At 47.2% G+C, this 21,096-nt stretch overlaps 1 protein-coding gene across 1 annotated transcript; it reads left to right on the forward strand.

Annotated features, from left to right (window-relative positions):
* Positions 1–4,774: 4,774 nt before the first annotated feature.
* PPIC (peptidylprolyl isomerase C) lies at positions 4,775–20,257 on the forward strand. Its single transcript, XM_059418427.1, has 5 exons — positions 4,775–4,985; positions 11,822–11,935; positions 12,653–12,746; positions 15,276–15,460; positions 19,593–20,257. Exons 1-5 carry the CDS (start codon positions 4,869–4,871, stop codon positions 19,719–19,721), a joined length of 639 nt encoding a protein of 212 aa, XP_059274410.1. The 5' UTR covers positions 4,775–4,868; the 3' UTR covers positions 19,722–20,257.
* Positions 20,258–21,096: the final 839 nt, after the last annotated feature.

Here is a 21,096-nt window from a genome sequence, read left to right on the forward strand (position 1 = left end):
CAGCTTTTTAAAAAGTGTAAATTACAGAGCGCCTGGGTGGCTCAGTGGGTTAAGCTTCTGCCTTCAGCTCAGGTTATGATCTCGGGGTCCTGGGATTGAGCCCCATCCCGTGTTGGGCTCTCTGCTCCGCAGGGAGCCTGCTTCCCTTCCTCTCTCTCTGCCTGCCTCTCTGCCTACTTGTGGTCTCTGTCAAATAAATAAATAAAATCTCTAAAAAATATATACATATATTTAAATGAAATACAGAGATTCCTCAAAACATACTATATGTAAAAACTGATGGAAGAAGAGAACATTTAAATAATCCTTCAACTATTTAAAACAAATCAAACCTATAATTTAAAACTTCTCAATACAGAAAACTCCAGGCCCTGAGGGATTCTAAGAAATGTTCACAGAAGAAATGAAGGTAATCTCTCCCAAACTCACTCAGAGCACAGGAAAAACAGCTTCCATTTGCCAACTCCTATTAAGAGGTCCAGAATAACTCTGATATAAAAACTGGCAGGAATTTCAAGAAAAGAAAATTTCAGGCTGGTCTGACTTATGAATAACAGACACAGATACCCCGAAAATAAGATTAGCAAACTTCCTCATTAACATCAAGATGGAATGTTAAAGATCAGCTTGATATCAGCTTGAAAGCTAGAGCCACTTTACCCACTGTTTTTTCCCCAAACCTCAGGAGAAATGCCATTTTTCCCAGTTTTCAGTAAGTTGGGAAAAAAAAAAAAAAAAGCACACCATATCTAGCCATATATAAAAAGGCCAATATATGTGGTAAGAATATTCCAGAATGCAACTTTGGGTTAAGATTTAAAAGTCAATGCAATTCACCACATTCAGAGACTGAGGGGGAGCACTATTTCAGTTGATTTCAATAAAAGATGTTGATCAAATTCATCACCAAAAGTCCTAACAAACTAGGACTAGAAAGGACTTTTCATACGCTGAAAAATGATATCCTTTCCCAAAAGAACCTCAGCAAATATCAGACTTACTGTTGAAATATTGAAAGCTTTCTCCCTGGAATTGGGACCAAGACATGTTTATTTGCTGCCTAGGACTCCTATAACAAAGTGCCACAAACTGGACAGCTCAAAACAGAAATTTATTATCTCACGATTCTGGAGGCTACAAGGGTGAAATCGAGGCATTGGCAGGGCTCCATTCTCTCTGAAGGGCTTAGGGGTGGAACCTTCCTTACCTCTTCCCAGCTTCTGGTGGCTGCCAATGATCCCTGGTATCCCTTGGCTTATAGATGTATCCCTCCAATTTCTGTCTCTGCCTTCACATGGTGATTTGCTCTGTATATGTCTTTATCTCACCTCTTTTTATAAGAACACCAGTCACAGTCATCTCGGAGTAGGGTATACCATGCTCTGGTATGATTTCATCATAACTCATTACATCTGCAAAGAACTTATTTCCAACTACAATCACATTCACAGACTCTGGGGGTTAAGACTTCAGCAAATCTTGTTGGGGAACACAACTTAACTCACAAAACAATGACTCCCCCAACTGTTACCTCCTTTGGTGCTGCGGGTCTTAGCCAATGCAATTAGGCAAGAAAAAGAAATGAAAGATATAAAGATGAGAAAGGAAAAAATAAAACTCATGAATGATACAGTTGTCTATGCAGAAAATCCTAAATAATTCACAGATAAATGATTCAAATTTGTAAGTTTAACAACGTTGGTCTATTCAAAATCAATGTACAAAATTAATTTTACCACAATAGTAACAAACAAGAGAATAAATGCTTAAAAAGGTGTAATTTATGGGGCACCTGGGTGGCTCAGCGGGTTAAGCCTCTGCTTTCAGCTCAGGTCATGATCGTGGGGTCCTGGGATCCAGCCTTGCATCAGGCTCTCTGCTCAGTGGGGAGCCTGCTTCCTGCCCCCCTCTCTGCCTGCCTCTCTGCCTGCTTGTGATCTCTCTCTGTCAAATAAATTAATAAAATCTTTTTAAAAAGGTGTAATTTACAATAGTATACACACACACACACACACACACACACACACACACAACCCACCTAAATACCTTGAAGTCAATCTAGCAAAATATGTATAAGACTTTTAAGAAGACAAGGATAAAATCTTATTGAAATTAAAGAAGACCTAAGTGAATGGAGGAATATGTCATGCTCATGAATTGGAATAGTACATATGTGCTAAGTGTTTAAAAAAAGATTTATGGATACAAGGCAATCCTCATCAAAATCCCAGCTTACAGAAACTGACACGCTGATTCTCAAGATTATATGGACAAGGAAAGGGTCAAGAAGAGCCAGAATCTGCTAAGCAAAGTAATAGTACTTGCATTACTAAATATGAAGACTTACTATCAAGCTATTTTCATTAAGACAATGTGGGACTGGGGGTGTCTGGGTGGCTAAGTGGGTTGAGCCGCTGCCTTTGGCTCAGGTCATGATCTCAGGGTCCTGGAATCAAGCCCCGAATCAGGATCTTTGCACAGTGGGGAGCCTGCTTCCCACCCCCCTCTCTGCCTGCCTCTCTGCCTGCTTGTGATCTCTCTCTGTCAAATAAATAAATAAAATCTTTAAAAAAAACAAAAAAGACAATGTGGGACTGGCACAAAGTATGATGACAAAGATGTCAGTGGGACAGAAGAGACAGCCCACAAACAGATCCAGGCATGTAGGGGCCCTTGTACCCATGATAGAAATGTCATTATGGAGCCATCAGTAAAGAAGAGACTTCCTAATAAATTGTGCTGGGATAAATGGCAATCCTCCTAAAAGCTGAATTTGTCCCCTACCTTCTGATATTTACCAAAACAGCTATGTGCAAAAACATAGATGCACTGCACAAGCATACATTTGAGCAAAAGAATATAGTCTGCAAAATTCCATCTCTAGGAAGTTAAAAAACTAAACCACAATGTGAGAAGTCAGGATTATGGTTAATTTGGGGAAAAGAAAATGTTAGTAATTGGGAGTGGATACAAGAGGATTTTTCAGGGAATTCTTGAATATTCATTTCTTTGGGGGTGTGGTTTTAGCTGTTCTTGCTTTGTGATAATTCATTGATTTACATCCTGTGCACCTTTACTTGTATTAATCTTCCCAATAAAGTGATTTTTTAAAAGTACGTAGACAGACCCATTCATTCACTGAACAAATATGTACTGAGAAATCACTATATAACAGACATTGTACTAGATCTGGCTCATCAGCAGTCATACAAATGGGTATGTGCCCTGCTCTGGTGGTGCTTACATTCTGGTAACACAGGCAAATAAAAACAATTACAGTAATTAATACAGAAAAATATATACCATCACTTAGTGGGATAAGTGCTTTGATACCCTTGGATTGCTACAAAAGGATGACTCTTTTTTTTTTTTCCCCTCATACATATATATGTATATGTAATAGAGAAGACTCTTTCTTTATTGGGAGTGGTAGGTTATAAAGAAAGCTTTTAGATCTTTCAGGGAACTGAATTATCAAAGTAGTTTGGGTGTGTTCTACCCATTCCTCCAAAGTGGCAGTCATGCCTTTTATATATAAGAAATGGTTCTGGGGCGCCTGGGTGGCTCAGTCAGTTGGGCAAGTTCCTTTGGCTCACATCATGATCTTGGGGTCCTGGGATTGAGCCCTGCCTGGGGTTCCCTGCTCAGCAAGGAATCTGCTTCTACCTCTTCTCTGCCCCTCCCCCCACTCATTCTCTCTCTCACTCTCTCAAATAAATAAAATCTTAAAAAAAAAAAAAAGTTCCAGTGTAATATTTAGATCTACACTTACATGCAGGAATCCTATCTGCTTACCCAAGGAAAATCTTGGCTTGAAGGTCATGGCAGCCACTCAGAAAACCAAGAGAATACTATTATTAATTTGTAGTTAATTTTGGAGCTATGACTCTAAAATTAAAAAGTTTTAAGTCCAAATTCGGAAAGCACTGAGTTTTAAAATAACGCTTCCCTGATTATAAAATACTTACATGTTCGATATAGAACAACCTGGGAAATCAGAAAATTACAAAGAAAGCAAAAACCCATAATTCTATCACGACAGCTACTGTGAATGTTTTGGTACCTTTCTCTCCATTTAAAAAAAGGCTTTATATACACTTCTTCACAGTTGAGATCAGAATTTCCATATGATTTTGCAGCCTGAGTTTTCCATTAAAAAGTACAAGCTTTCCCCATATCATTAGTCTTCCTAAACCCAGTTCATAAGTTTGTAAAAAACTTTATCTCCAACTTGAATCATCTCATGGGTCATTCATTGCATGTAATCGAGTCAGCCCATCCAGGGGTTCCAAAGCACTGATAGGCATCGAAAACTTTAGGCTGAAGTCTTTGATGACCTAACTAAGGTCTCCCAAGAACCTGACAGGTGCGGCGGGGGCTCCTCCAAGGGCAGCTGTGGTCACGGACACCAACCGGTCTGCAGAGCCTCTGACTGAGCAGCGCACAATTTGCCAGGAGGACTTGGAGCGCGGAGAGTCCTGAACTTTCCGCCAGGTTTAACACGCGCCTACGCGGTACGTTGAGGGAGATGCCCCGCGTTCACCCTGCAGCTCCACCGCGCTTAGGGTCGGTGCCTCTCTGGGGCACCGCGCGGAAGCAGAGCTGGCTCGCTGCGGCCCCCGGCGTCCTGCGCCCCGGCCGCTGGAGCGTCCGTCAGCAGCGCGTCGCGCCCAGTCCCCAGCGGCTCCCGGGGCTGAACTTGGGAGGAGCGCGCCCCAGGTTCCCGCCCTGCCCCGACCGCCTCATCCTAGCCCCCCCCCACCTCCCCAAACCCGGAGCGCGCAGGCGCAGCGGCCGGGGAAGTCCAGCCACCCGTCCGGGAGGCTGCGGTGGCGCGGGAGCCGCTGCAGCCGCTGCCGGCGCTCGCCATGGGCCGGGGTCCCCAGCTGCTGCTACCTCTCGCGCTTTGCGTGGGGCTCGGCGCGCTCGTGACTTCTGCGGGGGCCTCGGGCGTCAGCAGGCGAGGTCCCACCGTGACGGCCAAGGTAACTGATTGGCGGGCAGCAAACTGCCCTCGCGCGGGCCAGGGGGCTGGGGGGAGCTTTGGGGACTGGGTCCTCGGAGTCCGCGGCGGCGAGGAGGGGACTTCCCGGGAGCCGGGGATGCGAGGCGGCCGCGGGGCTCAGTGCGAGGGCTCGGGGACCGCCCTGTCCGGGGCGACTTGGGGGCGCTAGGCCCAGCAGTTTGAACTTAGTCTCCGGGGCGGCGGTCCGACGTGACCTGCCCTGGGCGCTGCGGGAAGCTTCCGGAACCACCGGGCTCTCTCTCCAGGAAGGAGGCGGCCCGAGTACTTCCTTTTGCGTGGCGAGGACTGTGGAATAGAAGCAGGAAGAATGCAGGCGCGGGGCGGGGGGGGGGGGGGGGGGGGGGGGGGGGGGAGGGGGGCGGGGGGCGGGGGGGGGGGGGGGCAGTGGGAGACGGCCACCGCTGTCACCCAGCCTGGAGGAGCCCGCTGGGGTGGGGGGCGTCCGGGCAAACTAGGAGCCTTGCTTTCGCGGGAGTCTGTCCCCTCAGCCCGGGGGTGGGGGGTGCGCCTTTAGCCTTTGACTGTTTCAGAGTTTGCATCCTGAGCTTGGGAAGCTGCTAGCACCCACAGCCTTTTCATCTCTAGAGGGGATTGGGCGGGGGGGGGGGGGGGGGTTGATGGGGGCGGGGATCTGCCTTGGACTGTCTCTCCATGCACCACCGTGCTTTTTTCAGCGTATTTACCCAGGCTAGAAGATAATGGAGGGTGTGGGGAGAGACGGAGCAAGGGAGGGAGGGAGGGAGGGAAGGGAATGATTTGGTGCCCTTGATCACTACTTGTAGAAAAAACCACCGGCAGCAGCAGTGTCTTGGAATCTGGGAGGAGGGGCAGCTGCAAGTTGTTTTAATAGTCAGTCGGGTGTTTGCCAGTGGGAATGATACTGTTGAACAGGAAGTAGACTGCTTAAGTCCTCTCCCACAGATCCCACCTGGGGTGTGGGTAGGGGAGAATGAGGTTCGTGGAGAGAGGGAGATCCCCCAAACATCTGATGTAGCCTAAGAATGAACAGAAAGGCCATACCATGCTGCAGTCTCTGTGTGCGTGGAAGGCGGAAACCTAGCCCCACTGTTGTGAGCACTGATTCTCAGCCCTGCCCCTTGATATTTGATGCGTATCCACTTTTGAGAAATGGCTTGTCCAAGAGCCATAGAGCTGAAAGGGTGGGGGAGAGGGAGTCTTTCAGTCTGCAGATACAGTTTGGGTCTTTCGGGATACAACCGTAAAGGTAACGTTCATAAAATGAGGAAGAAAATATAGTAGTCCCCTCCTGTCTGCGGGGGCCAAGTTCTAAGAGCCCCAGTGGATACTGAAACCCATACACTGTGTTTTGTCCTATACATAACATATATATATTAAATAAAGGGAACGTTTAATATATAAATTAGGCACAGAAAGAGATTAATAATAATAACTGATAATAAAATAGGACAGTTATAACATTACACGGTAAGAAATTACGCAGATGCCGTCTTTCTCGAAGCATCTTAAGGGCACTCACCTTTCCTCTTGCGATGCCGGGAGATGATAAAGTGTCTACCTGATGAGATGAAGTAAGGTGACCTGACTGCGGTAGGCATTCCGAGCTGTTCCGCTCCTCCTCCTCTTCTGACCACAGCTCACAGGGCTGAGGGGAATAACTGAACCTTGGGGAAAATGGAAACCTAGAGTACGGGGGCGGGGACTATTGTAAACCCTTTAATAGACCTGGTGATACTAAAAAAATACCTGGAGGATAAGAGAAATCAGCCTGGCAAGCACTTGGGATGCAAAGGGAGTTGTACGTGCAAAGGCCCCATGCCAGGAAAGCCATCAGAGTTCAGAGGACAGAGAGAGGGGGACAGGCTTCCACTCAGGGGTGAGGGGAGTGTCTTGAGACAAGGCAGGAAGGGTCAGCAGCAGCAAAATCGTGTAGGGTCTTGGAGTCCACAGTTAGGAGCGGGTTTTGAGGCAGTTTAATCTTCTAATTTGAGGTCTTAGTCTAAGTGCAGTTAGCTCCTGGGGTTTTAAGCATGGGATTGACATCTCATATATGCTTTTAAACAGAGACTGTGGTCGCTCCACGGACAGTGAAATGGGAGATCATTCAGGCTCCATGTCAGAGTCCATATGGCCATGGCGTGGATTTGGGTGCTAACCGTGGAAATGGGGAGCAAAGGGGAGGGATGTGAACTAGATGTTTTGAAATGCAACTAATAAGACTTGCTGATGGTTTAGATGGGGGGTAGGGGAAATGAAGTAGAATTGCCAGATAAAATATAAGGTTCCCAGTGAGGTGTGAATCTCAGATAAACATGAATCATTTCTTACCATAAGTCTGTCATTTGCGGGGTTTGGGAACAGACTTCACCAGGGAGGCTTTTTAAACCTACCCAGTGCAGAGACCCAGCCTAGATCAAGTCAGTCACGATCTGTGAGTCACCCAGGCTGGGAATGTCTAGGAGGGGTGCCAAGAGAAAGCTGCTGGAGGGGAGGTTGGAGCATCTCTGCCCCTCGGCTAGGGTGCTGTCATTCAGCAAATTTTCCTGTACTCTGCTCTCAGAATTAGTAATGTATCTCCCTTCCCTTCCTACCAAATTTATCATGAAGTTTTTTTCTTTTTTAAGATTTTTATTTATTTATTTGACAGAGAGAGAGAGATCACAAACAGGGGTATAGGCAAAGGGAGAAGCAAACTCTCTGATGAGCAGGGAGCCAGGTGCTGGGCTCGATCTGAGGACCGCAAGATTGTGACCAGAGCTGAAGGCAGACAGCTTAACCAACTGAGCCACCCAGGCGCCTCTATCATGAAGTTCTAAAAGCTAATTGTGTAGGCGAGTCTTCTACAGATTCGGCCCTGTCAAGTGACTTTTTCAGTGGACTTTTTAAAACAACTCAATATATGGGAAAAGAGAAACATTAAACATTATTTCCCCAAGGAATGCCTGGGTGGCTCAGTTGGTTAAACGTCTGCCTTCAGCTCAGATCAGGATCCCAGGACCCTGGGATCGAGCCCTACATTGGGCTCCCCGCTCAGCGAGGAAGCCTGGTTCTCCCTCTGCCTCTGCCCTGCCACTCCCTTTGCTTGTGCTTCCTCCCTTTCTGTCAAATAAATAAATATATATATTTTTAAATTTAAAAAATAATTTCCCTGAGTTCGCAAAAGTAGATAAACTGGCCATCGCTCTAGTGTTTTTGTTTTCCCCAACGGTCCTTTGTTTTCCCTCTGACTTCATTTAAAAACTAGGAATCTGGAATAAGAGAGGGGTGAGGCACTGCCCCCCCCTTCAGTGGCACTCACCAGCAACCCCCTCTGCTGCCTGCCCAGCCCTGGAGCCTCTGGTCCACGCTCCAGCTCGCTGGTCTCAAAGTCCCCGGAACAGACATCTGCCAACCTGTACTTCTGAGCAGACGCTAGAGGTTCTGCACAAGATCAGGCACCTAGATGAGAGAGAATAGTGCTGTCTTTCCAGCTGCACACATGCCTGGCCCAACTTGCTGGCACTTTTCTAGAGCATGGCCTGGTGCCCTTGGGGCAGGTGATTTAATGTGTGAAGCTCCATTTCCTTCTCTATTAGTGGAAACATAGATAATATCTACCTGCTGGGGTTTTTGTGTGTTTGTTTTGCATATTAGATGTGATAAAGCAGGTAAAGTGCTTAGCCAAGATTTCTGAGGTCCATTGTTAGTGTTATTTATGTGACCTTATTAATGCAGCCCTGAAACAGAAGCTCAGAGCTGAATTAAGTTGCCCAAGGACCCATGGCCAGTAGCAGTGGAGCAGGGTGGTTGGCTCTTGTCCTTGGCATCTACCCTAGTTGCTCTGGAAGTGGAAGCAGGATTAACCCTTCCTGGGTTAGGATCAGGCTCTGTGAGTGCCTCTTTCCTGTTCCCTCTTGTCTCTACCTCCCGTGGCCCATGATTTTCAAAGGACTTTCCAAAGGCAGCCCTCAAGGGGAAAACAGAAATGACTTGAGCTTGCTCCTGAAGTACAGTGTGGAATCCAGTTACCACCTCTGCCAGGAAGCCCACCCTGATCTCCACAGATAATTATCACCTCTACCCATGATATTTCATCAGTACTTATCTTGTTATAAAACCAGATTGTCCATTATATTATAGCTACTTACATATGTGTTTTCTGGGGGACTATAACGTCCATGTGGCCAGGGGCTTTGCAGCCTCACTCTGTGTCCAGAACAGGGCCTGTCCCCTAGGGCACGCACGCAGTCAGAGATGATCTCAGGGTGACACGGTGCAGAGGGAGAGTGTTTGCCTGGCAGCCACCTTGGGTCCCCTGCTCCCTATACTGAGGTAGTTTGCCCTGCTTCTCACGTCCCCTCTCACGGGGCGTTGAAGTACTCACCATTTTTTGAGTACCTGCTTGAACGACGACGCTGTGCCAGGCACCTGGGATCTAAAAACACCATTTCGACCCCTTAGAGGATTCCCTGCCTGGACTGCAAGCGCCATATGCAGGATAAATGACAGGACTGCACGGTTGGCTTTCACTCTCCCAGTTTCGGCAGAGCTCCCTGAGCCCCCACAGGGGGTCTTTCCCCCCTCCTCTTCCTCCTCCTCCAGTTTCTTCTCCGTTATCCCAGTGCCTCTCTCCCCTGTCTTTAAGTCCCCTCAGCCACACACCCCACCACAGGCCCTAGGACTTCCTCCTTGAACTGGTCTCAGGGCTCCCAGATCCTCCTTCCCCCCAACACGAGTAATATTCCCCCAAGTCTTCTGGGGCCCTGTTCTTTCCCCGCTCTCTGCTGCCCAGCAAAAAAGACCCAGGTCTCCTAGCCAGCAGCCTTCCTCCGCCTTCTGGAACTGGTCAGAATCTCCCTTCCCTGGGAATTGCAGTCGGAAGGCACGAAGAGCCCCATTTCCTGCCCTGGTGTTTGGTCTCTAGAAGGAACTCTGCCCCCGTGGGGCTCAGGCCCATTCTTGTCCCTGGAGGCCTCTCCCTTGCCTCCAGGCCTGCTTCCCATCACACCTTCTCCATGGAGGATGCCTTCCCTCAGCCCTCAGCATCCCTCTGGGCCCGGGAGCCAGCGTTCTTGTGTACTTGGTGACAGAGAAGATGTGATGTTATCATTTCCACCGGACTCAGAAAACCCTGCTGTATTTTCTTGCTGCCAGTCACAAAGTGGAAGGACCCTGCAGTTTGGAGAAAAATCTTCTTAGTAAGTGTGCAAGGCCGCACGTCAGAACAGCAGATTTTTATTGAAGAGTTTTGCTGGGTGACAGACCCTTTTCCTTCACCTTCTCCGGCTTGCTCTCCCACGTTTTATGCTCCTTGCTGCCCAGACACCCACAGGCTTTATTTTCTCTTCTGTACGTTAGAAGTCTGGCAGGCCTTTCTAGGGTCTTGTATGGCATTCCTTTAAGATGAGGACCCTAATTCATCTCCCGGGGCTGCCTCGTCCTTGCCTGTGCCTGAGTTTACTCCTGGGCTTGGAAATCCTTTTGGAGAAGGTGCTTCTCTTTGACACCAGCCCTGGTGACCCCGGTCCCGGCGTGTCAGGGCTGGGGCCTGTCCTGGATCCATGGCCAACTGTCGTCCTCAAGTGCACAGGCTCATCTCAAGGGCGTGGTCTTTGTTACAGTCTATAAAGTCCTCCTGTATAAATAATAATACAGTTGCGGCTGCCGTGGCCATGGGAAAATTCTAAAATGCCACACGGAGCACTAAATATCACATCAGCCCGTGACAGACGTGCTGACGTATTGGCAGAAGCCCTTGTCTTGCACCAAAGCTTGACAGTCTTTACTTCACGATTTTTCTAAACTGCGAGACATCTTTTTTCTTTGACAGCCCTTCTTATATTTTTTAGAGCTATCTCTCAAAGGTCTCTCTCTCTCTCTTTTATTTTTAACGCATTCGAACAGTAAATTGCTTCATATAATCTAAGCCCGCTAATAGAATGCCCTTCGACTCCGTAGCCTTTTCAAGCATCCCGTTGGTGTCACCCTAACATGGTGATTGGTGAAGCACTACGGGTATCATTTCATTTGGATGAAACAGGTTTTCAACATTTGTTTCAGGGAAGGGAACCGATGGGGTTCACGTGCGTGCAACGTGACTGATGCACCCTCGTGGGGACGTGCTTTCTTTCATCTGCCCTGACATGTTGTGCCACAAAGAGAACCCAGCATCCCCGTGGGACTTTGGGGGCATGAGGACTAAGCTGGGTGTCTGAGTGTGCAGGGCCGATGGCCCTGTTGGGGCTCGGGACAAGCCTGGGGACCAGGAGCCTGACAAGAGTCCGAAGTGAGTGGCAGGCCTTTCAGAGGTCTGGCCGTGCGTTTTGATGTCTTGCAGTTCCCTTGACGGCAGGTGTCTGCTGAGCACTCCCTGGGAATCGGGCACTGGTCGAAGTTACAAAAAAATAAATCTGGATGGTTAGACTATTTCTCTTCTTATGTGTTGTTCTCTCCTGCCAAGATCAAAAACATCACCCATCAGAAGAGCGCAAGGCTGGGAAAGGGGAGGGGACCGCAGGGCTGCCGGGACCGTGGGGTTCTCAGAGACCTCACCAGCGGACTCGGGACAGTGCTGAGTCAGTCTGCAAACCCAGGGCCTCGTGCGGTGCTTGGCCGAGAGGGGGGTGCTCATGAAATGTTGGCAGGATGAACGTTTTTGGTTTTTTTTTTTTTTTTGGCAGATGGAATGCAGCCACACTGGGTGATTGGAGATGAATCTAGAGCTTCTTTGTCCGCTGCTGGCGGAGGCGGGAAGGGCTTTCACATGGGGACGCCTTCTCAGACTGTACCTTTCTCTTCCCGTTGTAACCCTCTGCTCGCCGTTCCCTCACAACGCAGGTCTTCTTCGATGTGAGGATTGGAGACAAAGATGTCGGCAGAATCGTGATTGGCCTCTTCGGCAAGGTTGTGCCCAAGACTGTGGAAAATTTTGTCGCGCTCGCAACAGGGGAGGTCAGTGTCAGTCTGGGTTCCCTTAAATGCGCCCAGGAGGGGGGTCTTCCTTCTTCTTCTTTTTTTTTTTTTTCCATTTATTTATTTGACAGAGAGACAGAGAGATCGCAAGCAGGCAGAGAGGCAGGCAGAGAGAGAGGGGGAAGCAGGCTCCCCGCTGAGCGGAGAGCCCGACGCGGGCCTCGAACCCAGGACCCTGAGATCATGACCTGAGCCGAAGGCAGCGGCTTAACCCACTGCGCCACCCAGGCGCCCCCGGGTCTTCTTTCTTTTAAGCCCAGCATAAAGTTGTCTGCTGGGAAAATGGGCGTGGATTGGGCAGGTCCGGTGAACCCGAGACATTCTTACAATATTTTACTTTATTTTCCTACAAAATCTTACTGTTCTGGTGCTCCGTGTCCTTGGGGCCCTAGAAATCGAGGGGAAGCAGTTACCACGTGAGAATACAGATGGGCGCTCTTTTGACTTATTGACCTTAATACCCTACTTCCACGGTTGATTTATTTCTTTGTTTTGGGTCCTTCGATGTGTTTCTACGTACATCATCACAGGGACCTAATTCTACAGAGAGTTTGTGTCATTTTCTCATTGGGTCATGTCCCGATAAACAGCGGGGTTCAGTGCTCACTACGGCAGTTCATGTACTAAAAACGGTGGGGTTCACCTTGCAGTACAGGTTCTATCTACTTGTATATTCAACTGACGTAATCTCTTTAGAAAGGATACGGCTATAAAGGAAGCAAATTTCATCGCGTCATCAAAGATTTCATGATTCAAGGAGGAGACTTCACGAGTGGGGACGGCACCGGTGGTAATCATGTCTTTTATATTTCTCCTTTCTCTATACCACACTGAAACCCAAGATCAAGTCTGTGCATTTACCCCCCTGAACTGAATTCCCAGACATAAGAAATGAACTGCTCACGACCACCAAACTAATCTTCAGAAGGACAGGGTTTGGCAGGGGGGCCTCAGCTCCTCAAATCTAGTCACACGTACAAACGAGTGAGGCCCCCTTCACGGGAAACAGTAGTGCTCTGGCTCATTAGCTTTCCATAGTGGAGATACATTCATCCAGGAGATGGCTCTGAAGTTACTAACATGCTAGACTCCCAGTAGGCAGTGGTCGAGAAAGAGGCCCACAAGGGAAGGAAAGGTCGAATGAGAAAGCGTGCACACGCTGGTGTGGGGGAGGGGAGCAGCCGGCCCCAGACACGGATGTGGTGCAGGAGGGCTGGGGGCAGCACCACTGAAGGGAGAGACCAGGGTTGAGGTGGTGGGGTTGCAGGGGGGATTTACCCCCCCCCTTTTTTTTTTCAAATTCTTTTACTTTGTTGTCGGCTTTTCCAATAATAGTAAGTAATCAATGAGTTGTCCATATTACATGGTGTTTTTTTTTTAAGATTTTATTTATTTGACAGAGAGAGAGAGAGAGATCACAAGTAGGCAGAGAGGCAGACAGAGAGAGAGGGGGAAGCAGGCTCCCTGCTAACAGAGAGCCCAATGCGGGGCTTGATCCTGGGACCCTGAGATCATGACCTGAGCCAGAGGCAGAGGCTTAACCCACTGAGCTACCCAGGCGCCCCATATTATATGTTTTTATAAGCCAAGATAGAGGGCTGTGAAGCACAAATAATTAAATTTATGGACTGTCACATACACCAGAGCTGATTGTTCCTCCCTGGGGACTGCACGTACCCAAGCTCTCTGGGCTCAGAAGTGTCATGAGTCCTTTTCCCGAATGCACATAATAGAGCTAGCTACATTAGGATGTAAATTTACTTCAGATTTAAGATTTTTAATTCAGCAAATACGTGTTCTGATGGGTACGAAATGGCTAACTTTTTGGAGAAACCCTTAGGCCCACTTTTCATGCACTACTGCTAATTTTAGGTTGATTACAATGATTTCTTTATAAGAAAATGGCTACCGTTAAACCCTTGGATTTGCCAGGGTCTTCGGGAGCATTACTTTTAGTCCTTACAAAAATGTAAGGGTTCAGGGATGGAGAATGGAGCAGAGAAACACATTCAGAAACACACTGGGTCAGCGGGCTGGTGGGGGGAAGATGCGCAGGAGAGCAGTCCTCCCTCCCTTGCTGGTGCAGAGCTGGAAGAGTGTGCAGCTCCCTGTAGCAATGCCCTTGAAACTGGTGTCCCACTCTCCCCTCAGCAGGAACAGCTGAGCTTCACTGTGTCCTCTTTCCTGACTCGTCTCTCTCTCTCTTTGCCTTCCCTGCCGTGTGTGTGCGCGTGTGCACGCACCCATGTGGAAGTGTGCGGACATAGGTCTTGAGTCGAAATTCTCTTGAGTTTTGGAGGAAAGACCTTTTGGATCACTTACCTTTGGCCTAGACCTCTCCATGAGCAGAGCTTTCCTTCCAGGCCACTGACCAATCAGCTCTCAATTGCCTGCCTTGGATAGCCACTTCTGGTCCATGCAGCCAAGCCAGGATCTCGAGGTTGGCAGCCAGTGGAGGTAGAGCCCTGCAGAAAGGGAGGAGGTGGGCATGACATGCACTCAAGGTGTTGGAGGATAGAGCAGACACTTCTCATGGTGTGTACCCTTCTCTTAGGGGAGCAACGGGTTCTGCCCTCCTTGCTGCTGGGCTGGAGCTCAGTCCCCATGGCTGCTTCCAGTTCTTCCGCTCAAGGTCAGATCACTGGGTGCTCCCGTTTGACACCCCTTCCGTAGCCTGGTGAGCCTGGAAGGCGTTGTGCCTCATTACGTACGTGCAGGCTGGCTGCCGTGGCTCCAGCACGGGGGCGGGCAAGAGCCGCCGCTGGAGGGTCAGGATGTCACGTGAGCGCCGGGTTCTGCTATGCAGTTTTCAAGCTCTGTAACCTCTGTTTCTTCATTTCAAGTGGGATTGAGAAGACCTGTTCTGTAAGGTCATGAGGATTAGCGGAGGGTGTATATCAAGTGCTGATTGTGCCAGGGTTGGGTGCTGAAGCCGGAGCGACCACGTGAAGCTCAGGACAGACATGGTGCCAGTAAGATAGCCCAGGTTTCCACATTGGCGTAACAGTGTCATCCTGCCCTTCCTTCTCATTTCAGAGCGAAATCGTTGACTTGCTTGTTTGGGGTCTTGCTTTGAGGTCAGAGGATGGTGCCATCTTTAAGGTTTTTGTGTGTTTATCTGGGTCTCTGATGCCCTGATTCCCAAAGGAGTGAATTCTACCACTTCCTTTGTTTCTCCTTATGCTTGACCATCTTTTCCCATCCCCATGTCCCCAGTTTTATTAAAACCTTATGGTTCCCTTTGAAGAATTTGCTTTCATATAACATCTGGTGATTCTCCTCTTTTTCTTTTTTCTTTTTTTAATTTTGTCTCACCCAGGTATAAGCATTTATGGTGAGACATTTCCAGATGAGAACTTCAAGCTGAAGCATTATGGCATTGGGTGGGTAAGCATGGCCAATGCTGGACCTGATACCAACGGCTCTCAGTTCTTCATCACCTTGACCAAGCCCACCTGGCTGGATGGCAAACATGTGGTATTTGGAAAAGTCCTTGATGGAATGGTAATGTGATAGGTTATTATGCCCCGTTCAGAGCTTTATATTTACAGCGAGAGTACTTTCAGTGATTTATTTTAATCTTAAAATGTGCTTGTTAGAGATCCATCATTCCATGCTGACTTGCCTCTTTAAAGGTGAATTGCATGTGGTATTTTAACTGTGAGGCTTACCGGGGCAGAAGATGGAGCCTTGACGTGGAAAAATTAAGGGCTTCCTTTATCTCGCTACTTGATATAAATGGAAACTCTTTTTTAACATAACCAAGTAAAACCCGGGTCCCCTACGTGCATATATTAGGTTTTATGCCACCTGAAAAAGGAAGGAAATCCCGTCACATGGTACAACATGGATGAACCTTGAATATGTTGAGTAAAATAAGCCAGTCACAAAAGACCATACGATTCCACTTTTAAAAGGTATCTAAAGGAGTCAGATACATGTAAAATGAGGTAGAATGGTGGTTGCCAGGGTCCGGCAGGGAGGAAGAAATGGGGAGTGTTCTCTGGGCACAGAGCTGCACTTCTGCAAGAGGAAAAAAGTTCTGCAGAAGCGTTGCACATAATGGGAATAATAGTTGCACAGTATAATGGGAATATACTTAAGACTATGGCACCGTACACTTTGAAATAGATAAGGTGGTGCATTTTATGTTAGGTTCTTTTACCACGGTTGAAAACAAAATATTTTTAAAAATCCCTTGAAGACCACATGGTTCTGTGCAGTAACAAGTCCCCTCCAAAGACATAGTCAGTAGAGTGATGACAGTTGCTAAAGGGAATTTAAATTCCTGCAGGCATAACCTGTCTCAAAGAGTATCTCAAGGGTCCAGTTCATAATCCAGAGAAACACTTCTTAAAAATCCTCATTCTCCTCCACTCCCAACAGTTTCCCTCCTTAGCATCTGCTCACAGAATCTCTCCCAGCTCCTAAACTAGAAGATGGAAGGTCTGCCCAACCCAATCCTGGACCACTCCGGAACACCCCCCATCCTCTTCCATATTTGATTTGGTTTCCTTTTCTTTTGTTTTCCTTTCTTTTTTTGAAAAGTGGTTTTATTTATTTATTTGAGGGAGAGAGAGGCAGAGAGAAACAGAGAATGAGTGAGCATGAGCAGAGGGAGAGGGAGAAGCAGGCTTGCTGCTGAGCAAGGAGCCTAATGTGGGGCTCGATCCCAGGACCCTGAGATCACAACCTGAGCTGAAGGCAGACGGTTAACCAACGGAGCCACCCAGGCGCCCGATTTTGTATCATTTTCACGTGAGCTGTTCTGTCTGTTCCATCCAAATGCAAGTGAACCAAGCTCACTTGTGACAATTCTTCCACAGCTTCTACCCCCATCCTGATTCTACCCATTGAAAAGCCAGGAACCGAGCTGACCCATTAAGAACCTCTCTCACAAGGCAAGGAAGTGTTCAGCCTGAGCCGCCAAAGATAGGGTTCTCATTGGCAAGTGGAATGAGAGAGAAAGAGGGCAGACACATATCACTTCATAGATCACTGTCCATCCTATCACAATAAAGGACAGACCTATATTCTCACGAGCCATAACTTCCTTTGAGGCACCTACTTATTTTATTTATTTTAAAGATTTCATTTATGTATTTGACAGAGAGAGAGCACACAAGAGGGGAGCAGCAGGCAGAGGGAGACAGAGAAGCAGACTCCTCGCTGAGCAGGGAGCCTGACGTGGGGCTCAGTCCCAAGACCCTGGGATCATGACCTGAGCTGAAGGCAGACGGTTAACAGACTGAGCCACCTAGGCACCCCTCAAGGCATCTATTCTCACACAGTAATGAATGCCAGCACCCCTCAAGTCTCACACAGAATGATGCCCTTGAAGTGAGCTAAACGTCCATATGCCTGTGCTCCACCAGTTTGCGTTTTTGATCGGTGGGCCTAACCAGGGTTTAAAAAATTTTAAATGTGGGGTGCCTGGGTGGCTCAGTGGGTTAAAGCCCCTGCCTTCGGCTCAGTTCATGATCCCAGAGTCCTGGGATCGAGCCCCACATTGGGCTCTCTGCTCCGCAGGGAGCCTGCTTCCTCCTCTCTGCCTACTTGTGATCTCTGTCAAATAAATAAATAAAATCTTTAAAAAAATTTTTTTTAATGTAATGGAGTTCAAACATTCATGCATATATTTGCATATATGCATATATGTGAATATATCATACTAACATGTAAGAGAAATGAAGAGTGCAAGTGTTATGCTGTCTTCTGGTCATGGTTTTTCTTCTCGCCCTCTAGATCCTCTGTCTTCACGCCCTACCCGACTGTACCAACTTCCTTCCACCCGTTAGGGTGCGTCCTGGGAGACCCGCTGCCTGGTCTTAGAGGAACAGTCCTTAACATGTTAGGAGTCCTAGACTGCTTTGAGATAGTAATGAAAACTATAGGTTTTCTCTCCAGGTGGAAAAAAAGATTCTGTGTGTGTATGTGTGTGTTTTATACCATTCCAAGGAATCTTCAGAATCTCCTGAATTCTAACCCAGAGATCATCTGGCTTGCTTTGTGAACGCTACACTTTTCTTTTTTTCTTTCCTTTTTTTTAAAGATTTTATTTATTTATTTGACAGACAGAGACCACAAGTAGGCAGAGAGGCAGGCAGAGAGAGAGAAGGAAGAAGCAGGCTCCCTGTTGAGCTGAGACCCTGATGCAGGGCTCCATCCCAGGACCCTGGGATCATGACCTGAGCCGAAGGCAGAGGCTTTAACCCACTGAGTCACCCAGGTGCCCCACGCTACACTTTTCTTGAGCTCCCCTCAGACTCACAGAATCACAGTGTCCACAGGTGGCCCCACAAATAAGCATTTTTAAAAACTGTGAGAAAATATACATAGAAATTTCTATTTTAACTCTAAATGAGCATTTTTTAAAATGTTCCACAAGTCATCAGATGGGGACCCACTGCTTGAGGCAGACATGTGTACACATGTTTGCGTAGACACAATGTTTAGAAATATATATCATTATTATTAGAAGAATGCTGGTCTTTTATCTTAAGTTAACCTAAACTGGCCAGCGACTGGGTTAGGTGGCACCGTGTCTAAGGCAGTGAGTTGCTTTGTTGCTATTTTTGTCTCAGACCCATTTGGGAAGCTGGTCATAAGCTACTGTCCCTGGTCCTGGACCAGTTCTCCCTCTTCCCTTGTGAAGCTCAAGGTGGTTTCCTCAGATGTGTAGTCCTCCAGGGTAGAGAACGGGCCTTCATATCACTGTGGGGTTGGGGTCTCTCACTCCACTTGTTGGGCGTGGGTCAGCTTTAAAATGGGCAAACCCAGGGGTGCCTGGGTGGCTCAGTGGGTTAAAGCCTCTGCCTTCGACTCAGGTCATGATCCTAGGGTCCTGGGATCAAGCCCCGCATTGGACTGTCTGCTCCACGGGGAGCCTGCTTCCCCCCCTCTCTCCGTCTGCCTCTCTGCCTACTTGTGATCTCTGTCAAATAAATAAATAAAATCTTTAAAAAAATAAATTAAATAAAATAAAATGGGCAAACACAGAACTAGGTCCACTTCTAAATCTGCCTTCTGACCCAGTTTCTTATGCCCACACCATTTACAGGGTATTGTTGAAACTGACTCATATTCCATGTTGACTGTTATACTGGGGTAGAAAGTGGGTAGAAATACATTTGATTAGAGCTCTGTGTTTATGAAAATATTATTTTTAGAATATAAAATGCTAATTTTTAAAAAATTTTATTTATTTGACAGAGAGAGATCACAAGTAGGCGGAGAGGCAGGCAGAGAGAGAGAGGTAGCAGGCTCCCCACTGAGCAGAGAGCCCGATGCGGGGCTCGATCCCAGGACCCTGGGATCATGACCTGAGCTGTAGGCAGAGGCTTAACCGACTGAGCCACCCAGGCGCCCCAGAATATAAAATGCTAATTAAAAGAAGTGAGAAAATACACAAGTATGTTCTTTCAGTAGCCAGGCAGTGGGTAAATTTTGTTCTGTTATCTATACATTTCCTGAATATTTTAAGTTTTCCATAGTTGGCTTACATGATTTTTGTACCATACCAACAACAACAACAACAGGTTTTCTACCTGGCCTTTCAGACTGGGCACTGATTTCACCTGCGATCGTCATAGTTGCTGGCGAGATGTGAACCCAGAATCTGCTTTTCTCTTCCCAGACCGTGGTCCACTCCATAGAACTTCAGGCAACTGATGGGCACGACCGTCCGCTCACTGACTGCTCCATTGTCAACAGCGGCAAGATAGACGTGAAGACCCCCTTTGTGGTTGAGATCTCTGACTGGTGATACAACGGGCGGAAAACAAGAAACACTGTGGCAGGGATGTGTGTGTGTGCGCATGCTCATGTGTGTCTTTTGAGTTTCCAAAGTTACTGTTTTGCTCTGTTTTCTTACCTCTGTGTTTCACTCCCAATCACAGAAAAGTTCAAAACATCAACCACTCAGAGATTAGTTTGCATGGATTTTGGTAAATCACTTGTGTTTAGGGACTTGGCACTTCAAAGACCTCGCCCCTTCCTCCAACGGTGCTGTTTTTAAACTAGAAAACTTTGTATTGTCTATTTTTGTTTGGAGAACACAGTCATTATCTTGCTGAGTTAATTGTAATCCCCAAAGTTGGGGACTCGAATTATATCGAGGATGCTGAAGATTCATCTGAAGAAGGTGGAGACAGTGATGTTTGTTATTTTGTACTCAAACAAATTCTTTGCAGGTAAAGGGAGATTTGATGAGTGTAATCTGTAATCTGAGATATGTCATAGGGACTTTTACCTGATAAAAGGTGCTTTTGTGTCCTATTAAATGCTTTTTATATAGGTCAACTCTCTTTTTGCAAGTCTTTTTTTAAGTTAAATTTCTTAAGAAAATTGATGACAAAAATATATGTACTGTAATGCTAGCAATGAACTGATTAGAGAGGGTTCTATAAATCAGAATGCTAACATAACTGGATAATTTGGGATAGGAAGGCACAGAAATGATGTCTAACCATATCCCAAATACCTGAGCAGATTAATTTGCTAATTTTTACTCACTGTAACATTTATACAAAGTTCCCTTGAATCGAGTTGCAACAAAAGGGCATTTTTTTTTTTTTTTAACACAAGGAGCATGAAGATTTGGACTGTACTTAAACTAGATGGGAAAGTAGAACCCCACTGTCTTGCTGTAACATACCTGGCTGGAACAGAGTGCCTGATCTCTGTTCAGTGGGAGTGATATCTTTGAAAACAGCCCCGTTGCTTCTCCTCTAGGACCTGTGGAGTGAGTGAGGACCCCCAGAATTCCATCTCGTCAATAAAAAAAGAAGAAATAAGAAGTAAATAAATTTTGACAACTACCTTTTTTTTTTTTTTAAGATTTTATTTATTTATTTGACAGAGAGAGATCATAAGAAGGAAGAGAGAGTAGGAAGCAGGCTGGCTCCCTACTGAGCAGAGACACCCCCCCCCCCCCATGTGGGGCTTGATCCCAGGACTCTGAGACCATGACCTGAGCCGAAGGTAGAGGCTTAACCCACTGAGCCACCCAGGTGCCCCGACAACTACCTTTTAAAAAAAAATTCCATCTCCATGGGGCACCTGGGCGGCTCAGTCAGTTGAGTGTCTGCCTTTGGCTCAGATGATGATCCCAGGGCCCTAGCATTGAGCCCCACATCTGG

This window comes from Mustela nigripes, chromosome 12, assembly GCF_022355385.1.
Source record: "Mustela nigripes isolate SB6536 chromosome 12, MUSNIG.SB6536, whole genome shotgun sequence".
In the NCBI taxonomy this organism is placed as follows: domain Eukaryota; kingdom Metazoa; phylum Chordata; class Mammalia; order Carnivora; family Mustelidae; genus Mustela; species Mustela nigripes.